The 8,348-nt window shown below is 44.4% G+C and overlaps 2 protein-coding genes across 2 annotated transcripts; both read left to right on the top strand.

The window, feature by feature from the left end:
* The first annotated feature begins 1,011 nt into the window (after nt 1–1,011).
* LOC129585546 (telomere zinc finger-associated protein-like) lies at nt 1,012–5,330 on the top strand. Its single transcript, XM_055478262.1, has 7 exons — nt 1,012–1,156; nt 2,014–2,385; nt 2,524–2,929; nt 2,999–3,189; nt 3,477–3,724; nt 3,909–4,355; nt 4,516–5,330. Exons 1-7 carry the CDS (start codon nt 1,012–1,014, stop codon nt 4,798–4,800), a joined length of 2,094 nt encoding a protein of 697 aa, XP_055334237.1. The 3' UTR covers nt 4,801–5,330.
* A 252-nt stretch (nt 5,331–5,582) lies between these two features.
* On the top strand, nt 5,583–6,883 carry LOC129585545 (PR domain zinc finger protein 10-like). The gene is made up of 3 exons (XM_055478261.1): nt 5,583–5,920; nt 6,038–6,178; nt 6,594–6,883. Exons 1-3 carry the CDS (start codon nt 5,776–5,778, stop codon nt 6,881–6,883), a joined length of 576 nt encoding a protein of 191 aa, XP_055334236.1. The 5' UTR covers nt 5,583–5,775.
* Nucleotides 6,884–8,348: the final 1,465 nt, after the last annotated feature.

Raw genomic sequence — 8,348 nt, 5'->3', positions numbered from 1 at the left:
CGTTAATTAACTGTTTTAAATTAATCGTTAATTACAGGAATTTTTTAATTTTTTTATTAATTTGAACCACTGAATTCGGTAGGCAGTACATATATAGGTAAAGTGCAAACCAGACTTGGCCCATTTTCGCTTTTCCCACTTTCATCCCACCCCCACCTTCACAGTTTAATTCCCAGCCCAGCCCATCTCCGGCTACTCAAATTTTCAGCCCATCTCACCTTTTCGACCTCATCTTCATCCCCATTTTTTACAGGCTCAACGCCGCTAATTTTGCAAGTTTTCCGCATACGATAGAGTTGCCGGGCGAAAAAAAATTTTGGTTCTCAAGAAAATATGTTCACTTACTAATAAAATCCGCGCGGAGCGCGGAAAATTTTTTGTTTTTGGAGCTCGAATGGTGCATTTTTACATGCTCCTACCCTGAAAAACAGATGAAGATATCAGCATTTTTTATTTTTATTTGTTTTCTTGATCCCATCACATCTTTCAACAATCCCAGCCCATCTCACCCCATCTGTGACTCTTTCCCACCTCATCATCATTTTCACCTAGAAGTTGAGATGGGCTGGGAAAAATGGGGAAAATTTTCACCTCACCCAAAAGATGGGCCAAGTCTGGTGCAAACTGCAAAGTAAAGTTACAGACTGGACTGAAAGCACACCATAAAGCAAAATGTCGCACGGTTTTGCGCTCCCAAAATTGCCCGCTCGATGCAGATATGTGACGCATCATTGTCGTGCAGTTATTTGATGTTTGTTAAGGTTCAAAGTTCGATTTTTTTAAGCGTGTGTCACAGATTTCCTTCGCTGATATCTTCATAACTGAATTTTGAGCCTAACTAATAATTTATTCTTCCTTCGCGTTTAACTTTTTATGATCTGATTTCCGAGAATCTAAGGATTTCAGTAGCGTGCCCGTTCGGAGCAAGCGAGCTGTCATCAAACGACGTTTTGAACTTTTGTGTGTTAAGTTTTTATCAACGACTTTTACTGATTCCGCGTCAACACCGTCATGGAACTCGACTGCTGTTTGCCTGGATCGGATAGCGAATTGCTTATTCCCCGCCATGATCCACCGTTGCAGGATATTCGCAATTTGTTAAATTCGGCGGAGGGATCGCATGGCAGTGGGATACGCCATCGGCAGGAACGGATCTGTAGGTTTATCGCACCATAGCAATCCGCTCGCTAGATTTCCCGCCTCATGATTGCACAAATTTCGTTTTATTTTTTGCCTGTTTTGATGATTGATCGGTCTGTTCATTCCTTTCAGTTTGTGATGTTTGCCAGCAACTTCTGAAAGAGCCGTGCTGGTTTCATACCAAAAGTATTCCCAACGAAAGCGTAGTACCCTTCGCACTGGCTAGTCTGCCAAAAAATTTTGCAGCTGGATGTTTGTGCTAATTCCTCCACAGGTTGGTTCGCACATTGGCATGGTTAATGCAGTCCATACGGTTGATTAATGCTTAGTAGTAGTAACAAATCCCACGTTAAGGTTAAATATTTCAAGGCTTAAACGTGAATTAGTTCGCTGGCGATTGTCAGAAGGTTCCCTTTTCGACTTTTTAATCTTAGCATTCTTAGGTTAAAAATACGTAAGTAAGTAAGTTACCTCTTTCTGAACATGTCTTTCAGCGGCGTAACGAGCAGCTCGCTCCGCGCTGCTGCTGTACAGTACAAGGTGCACCTAATAAAATCTTTCACATTAAATTTTTATTTCGCTATAATTATCTTACTCCAGAAGCTTAGCTGGAATTGATCCGGCTTAATGTTTGGTATACTTTTATCTTTGAATTTGTTCTTTGGAACATGTAGGTACAGACTGCAGTATGGCGCTTGAATATTGCGCTCTTGCGTCTTGATGTACAGTAGTCACAGCAGCTTAAAACACAAAATTTATACTCAATTTGCGAACTATCTGATGGCTTTAGCAGAGAGAAAGATAAGGATCTTATCTTTCTCTGTGGCTTTAGTAATGAGGCCAATTCTAATGCATTACCCTGTCTGTGTGCAGGGAAGAAAGTGGTGTCCAGTGCCCAGATTCCGCCTCAGACCGTTTTCGGCCCTTTGGTGGCTCCCTTTGCCGAGAAATGCAGCGATGCCTATGTTTACGCATTTCCCAGCGCGGACGACGGACAGCTGCGTTTCTTCCAGCTGGACTCAGAGCTCTTCTCCAACTGGATGCGCTACGTGCGTTTCGCGGAGAATCCGGCGGAGGAGAATCTGGCCGTCTATCTCCGCGGATCCCAAATCGTCTTCGTCACCGTTAGGAGCATTCTCCCCGGCGAAGAACTCAAAGTCTGCTATTCTGCCAAGTACGCCAAGACCCTCGGACGCGGCAAGGCGCAGATGGAGAGACAAGCAAGCGAGAGTTTTGGTGCAACAGGTTATAGTAATCCAGTCAGTGAATAAAGCCAGCAAGATAAGAGTAATTTATAAAAACAGTACTGCGTGATTTGCGTGTATTGTACACTCAGTACTCGGCCAAATTTGTTTTGTAGATAATGCTGATTGTGTTTTGCAGCTCTGGAGTTTGTCGAGCACAAGAAGAACGCTACATCGCGATACACTCCTCAAGCGACAACGGAAACTTGCTCAAGGATCGGTCCTTCCAATTCGGTTAGCGATTCATTAGGGACGCAGATGACTGAAAATGACGAAAGTGTCCTTTCGCCTTTGCCAGTATTGCCCAGCACACAACGCCCTGCGCAAACTTTCAACGGAGGTGAAAGTGTTCTGCCGCCGGCCAAGCGCAGAAGATGCCTGGCAAATACAATCGCGAATGCGCCTTCTCCGCTTACAAGCCATGCATCTGCACATTTGAAAATAGACGCCCATAAAAGTGTGTCACTTTCGCCGTCGCCGACTATGAGCAGTGGCTCAGCACCGGTTAAGGCAAAGACGATACGCGAAGATTCTCCTGAGATCAGGTACCATTCCACAATCACAATAGCCCGGTCAGCCGGCGAATGTTGTAACAAAGAAGATTCTGTAATTAGTGCGGAGAAGATCTCAAGGAAAAACTCCCTTCGGTCAGCGGTACTGGAAATCGTTCCACCTATAGAAACCGATCAGAATACGTGTGATGGTAGCACAGAAACACTGTGGACGGAGAGGTATCATACCGCTATGGATGCCGACATTGATTCTGACTGGGCTCCGGAAAACGATGAAACGCGTGATGGTAATAGTAAGCAGCGATGTCTTGTATGAATTGATATTGTGCAGTGAAACTTAGTGCATGTGAATCGGTCCCATTCACATGGTACGCCCAACGTAAACGGTAATTACATATTATTTTCTTTTCATGTTAATGGTTTACAATTGGTACTTTGTGATGATTTGTTAATGATTTGGCAGTACTCAATCCAGATGAATTTTTTTAAGCCAAGAAGATTGACTGTCTTGAGAGTTGTGATAATTTCAGTTGGCATGTGTGTATTGCTTTGTGATGGCCGGGAATCTGATCTTTTGCAGGAGACTTGAAACCACTGGAAATTATAGAAAGAATTGCAGGCGGGCAGAGCTCGAAATCTAAGGGAAAGCGAAAGAGGCCGAAGTATCAGAAACAAGAGTGCCCGGCGTGCCACCGCATGGTGTTTAAATTAAATAAACATGTCAACCAAGAACATTCCGAATATGCGTCGGCGAATTACAAGCATGCTTGCGAGACGTGTGGAATGCGGTACCAGACGATGCCTAATTTACGCATCCATATAACAACGGTACAACTAGATTCAATTCGGTCTGCTTATGTTTAGTAATTATTTATTGTTCATTTTGACATTTTTATGCCTTTTTGTTTTTTCCTGCGCCTTTAAAACAGCATTACTGCTGCGCAGGGAACCAGGGATATTTTGTTGCGCAGAAATATATTGCGCAGAAATATTTTGTTTTATCTACTTGTAGTATCATCCGGGAGTAACCATAAGTGGAATGGAGCCAACCGCGGAATCGCGTCAGCTGGCCATGGAATACATGCAAAAGACAGGATATTATTCGTATTTTTGTCCCAGCTGCAATAAATATTTCCTGGATAAATCTTTATTGGATATCCATGAACTGTCACACCGAGTCCTGGAGGATTTCCAATGGCGGCCGGAGCGAACATGCCCAGTGTGCGCTTTCACGGGAGCCAGTTTCGCCGAATTGGCGCTGCACACGGCAGATCACGCGATTAATCCCAAGGACAGAAAGCAATGTCTCCTTTGCCCCCGGCAAGTTTGTAAATTGTCGACACATTATGCAAAGGATCATCCAGAGTACCGGGAAATAATTTCCAGCGAGTGGCATTTTGAGTGCCAAGAGTGCGGGGTGAAGCTGCGCTCCCAGAATCAACTGGACGTCCATACGCGGGTAAGGTGTGATCGCCGAAATGTTTGGCATAATATTTAGGACAGTCTTTCTTTCTCCGCTTCTGTTTTTCTTTTGTATATCATCAGTCACTTAATTACCCCAGCGATTTACCTTCTACATTAGCATCTCGTCACTTGCAGTTTATTTCGTCTTGTTACAGACACATGCAAAAAGACTGTACAAATTTCGTTGCTTGTATTGCGCGCTGCAATTCGAGAGTGGCATTGCGCATAGCAAACACAACCTAACGCATCAGCGGGACGGCGTCTATCCGTGCCCCCTGTGCCCGCGCACGTTCCCCCGGTACAAGCCATTCCGGACGCACTACCAACGGCAGCATGACGTCAAGAGCGTGCTGATCTGCGAAATCTGTCAAGCCGTCTTCCGGAGGAGAGATCGCTTGAGGGCGCATATGCGATTGCATAATGAAAATGCGCCGTCGTAAGAGTACCGGTTGGCGTGCATCGAATACGGGAAGTGATCCTTGGAGGTCGTGTCGTCATGAGCGATCAGAGAGGCATCTGGAACATTACCAGAAAGACTGCCTCGCTAGGTGCAGGAATGTCGTCAAAGCAAGACATTCCGCCGAAAAAGACTGGAATAGCTAGAAGAATTGCGGGATAGTGCTCGTGTTCTGATTGTTGAAGGATTCTTACATAATCGTGTAGTATTATGCGGGCCAGTTACCGGAATCTTTTTCAGCATACAGCATTGTGTGTACAACTGCATTAAAGTTTTTTTTTCAGATCAATTTGCCGCATTGATTAATCAGTGATGACTGCGATCAGTTTCGGCGAATTCATGTTGATCAGCTTCGCGGTTGTAAATACTGAATATCTATACGATATACTGAGTTTATAGTACTAATATCTGTACAAATACAGATCTTGAATACATATTTATGTTACGTTTCATCGCTTTTGGCAATATCGTCAGCGTTTGTGTTTGTACGTTTACGTACGTTTTTCGGGCGCTTATATTCATGTAGAAACGAAACGCTGACTTTGACTTACTGTACGTAACAACAATTAGCGACAATGATTGAAAAAAATAATGAAATTTGTACATGTATTACACACGGTCACAGTCACAGACGGCATGAGTAGTTGAGTACTAGGACTAGGAAATTATACAGGTAACCACATTCGATGTGGCAGTCGCTTTACTTATGCACCTGCATTGCTGCTCAGGGCTCTTAGCAGTCTCGCAACATTCAAAGTCCGAACGTTTATGCTGATTTTGTAGGTTATGACATTTTGTTACGTATATCAAAATTCTGTTTGCGTGTTGGAAATTGACTGCAGAAAATCTCGCAAATTTTACTGGCTTTCCCGACATTGGGAGTTTGCCAGCGGTTTTGAAACGGTGATAGATCCGTTGTCAGCTTATTAGTAACCAAATATCCCGCGGTTGTGACGTCATGGAACTTGACTACTCCTTGCCTGAACCGGACAGCGAGCTGCTCATGCCGCGCCAGGACCCACCGCTGCCAGATCACCAGAATCCGCTGACTGTGCTGCAAGGACCCCCTGGCAGCTGGGAATGCCACCAGCAGAAGCAAATCTGTATGTTTGTTGGCACTTCAAAAATCCCGACTGTACGTCGGACAGCATAAAAAAATTCATTTTACATTTTGCTGCTGTGACGAAGAACTTGATGATTTTGCTACCCATTCCTTTCAGTTTGCGCTGATTGTCAGCAGTTTCTGGAGGAGCCCTGTTGGTTGCATGCCAAAAGTGTTCCCAATGAAAGCGTCGTTCCCTTCGCACTGGCCAGTTTGCCCAAAATCTTGCACCTGGATGCTTGTGCTGATTCCTCCACAGGTTGATTCGCATTTAGTTAGTTAGTTAGTTAGTTGATCAATACGGGATACTTTAAATCCAGTAAGCCATTAAAACTACAGGACTGGTTAATAGAATTAGATTTTTTTCTCGAACAATCGTGCTTCGAATCCGCTCCTTGCAAACTTACACGTTGAGCAGTACTGAGTCTACTGACCATGACCCGGCCAATGACCGGACCCCATAACCTGTATACAACCGAAAACTTTCTGATGAAAACTCTTTCGGAGAAAGAATACAACGGTTTTTAACTATAAAATTCCAAAGAGTGAACACTGAATATTTTATCTAGCGAAATATAGCAAATAATGAAGGTCGTGATTTTGTTTAATTTTCCCTGTGCAGTACGTATACAGTTTGCAGAATGCATTACCGGGTCTCTTAACTCTCTTTGCAGGGAAGAAAGTGATAGCCAATGTCCAGATTGCTCCTCAGGCCGTTTTCGGTCCCTTGGTGGCTCCGCTGGCCGAGAAAAGCAACGGCACGATCGTGTATGCTTTTCCCAGCCCGGAAGACGGACAGTTGCGTTTCTTCCAGCTGGACTCGGAGCTCTTCTCCAACTGGATGCGCTACGTGCGATTCGCGGAGAATCCGGCGGAGGAGAATCTGGCTGTGCATCTACGCGGATCGCAAGTCGTCTTCGTCAGCGTAAGGAACATTGGCGCGCCAAACGGAAATGGTGAATAATGACAAAGAGTGACTTAATACAGATTAGGGTGACACTATAGCCACCCCTAACATCCCCGTTTTTTATAGCCACCCCTTATCCCACACCCCGTTAATTACAGGCAGTTAGGCACCCTTTTTTAATTAATTAGCTTTGTTTAAGACGAAACTGTGTATTTTATAGGCACCCTTTTGGCAGTTAATTATTTGCGCAGTTTAACGTTCGATACTGCAGTCTAAAATCTGAGGATTAACGATAAGGTTGTGGGTCACAACCGCCCGATCATTCGGGAAAGATGGAGAAAGCTTCCAGAAAATCGACGGCTAACTGTAACTCGGCGGAGGAAAAAAACAATGGTATCATTAACTATCAGTCCAGAAGTCGCTAAAAGCATTCAAAACAGTAGAACTTTAAATGGGCAATAAGACGGGCAAAGCTGTTGCTGTTGAGTGCCGTCTGTGACTCTGTGCTGACTATATCGCAAACATTCGCTTTTAAAGCGGAAATAACCGACCGAGGTTGCAGAACTGCGGTAGGGATGTTGGACCATGTACAGCACTCAGCGAAATTTATGCCGAAGATCCAAACGTTTTAGTTGGTATTGACATTTTGGCCGCTGGAAAGGTCATTATAAATAACAGAAGTTTATGAATTTCGCTGGCATCGGTGAAATAAAAAACTCATACAACTCTGATTCCTGAAAATGAGCAATGAAACGGGTGTCTGTGAGAAGAGAAGTAGTAAATATAGCGGTTGATGGTAGTACAAATAGCGGGCTCTCCTATTGGTCGGTTTGGCCTAAGTACCGCCCCCATACACTGTAGGGTGTACGAGTAGCGGAATGGCCGGTTTAACCTGTATGCCGCCTACAATCTACTGTGTACAATAGCGTACAGACATACTGTACTGTTAAACGAATAGCGTACAAAGCAGTTTGGTCTGATGGTGTGTACGAATAGCGGAATGGCCGGGTAACCTGTATGCCGCCTACAATCTACTGCGTACAATAGCGTATTAGCCTGTACACTGTCTATGATTAGCCCCTTTCTTTTGTTTGATTTTCCCCACCCTCTTTTTTTTGTTTTATTCATTCAGAGATTAGCAAAACAGCATTCCACTGATCTGGATAGTCAATAGGTAAATCGAAATAGCAGACGTCAGTATTACACATCAGTGCTACAAGGACAACAAGACACCACACATTTTTCGTATTTCTTTTGCGTTTCTTCAATGAATGCCGCTCCTTTCGTCTCCGTAAGGTACGGGCATTTTGGATACCAACGTGCATGTTCCTCCCACGGTACATCACGTGCTTCCCAATTGTGAATTCGGCCGCCGCAGTGAAAACAACGAACGCAATCACCATTTCCTTCGTAATAGAATCCAGCGTGCGCCATGTCTCGTGGATGTTGCTGCTTGCTTACAGGCCATTCGGCATAGCTGGCAAAACGCGCCTTGTATTCTTGCATTTCTGGCGCAGCGAAA

Source organism: Paramacrobiotus metropolitanus, unplaced genomic scaffold, assembly GCF_019649055.1.
Source record: "Paramacrobiotus metropolitanus isolate TYO unplaced genomic scaffold, Prichtersi_v1.0 Parri_scaffold0000017, whole genome shotgun sequence".
Lineage (NCBI taxonomy): Eukaryota > Metazoa > Tardigrada > Eutardigrada > Parachela > Macrobiotidae > Paramacrobiotus > Paramacrobiotus metropolitanus.
Note: the sequence above shows the minus strand (reverse complement) of the source record. Positions and strands in the feature narration are given on the sequence as shown.

Coding starts and splice junctions, on each gene's coding strand:
- LOC129585546 (XM_055478262.1), top strand. CDS start 1,012: ATGGAACTCGACTGCTGTTTGCCTGGATCGGATAGCGAATTGCTTATT. Junction 2,386..2,523: donor CGAGAGTTTTGGTGCAACAG/GTTATAGTAATC, acceptor TGTGTTTTGCAG/CTCTGGAGTTTGTCGAGCAC. Junction 3,725..3,908: donor TACGCATCCATATAACAACG/GTACAACTAGAT, acceptor ATCTACTTGTAG/TATCATCCGGGAGTAACCAT.
- LOC129585545 (XM_055478261.1), top strand. CDS start 5,776: ATGGAACTTGACTACTCCTTGCCTGAACCGGACAGCGAGCTGCTCATG. Junction 5,921..6,037: donor CCACCAGCAGAAGCAAATCT/GTATGTTTGTTG, acceptor CATTCCTTTCAG/TTTGCGCTGATTGTCAGCAG. Junction 6,179..6,593: donor TTGTGCTGATTCCTCCACAG/GTTGATTCGCAT, acceptor CTCTCTTTGCAG/GGAAGAAAGTGATAGCCAAT.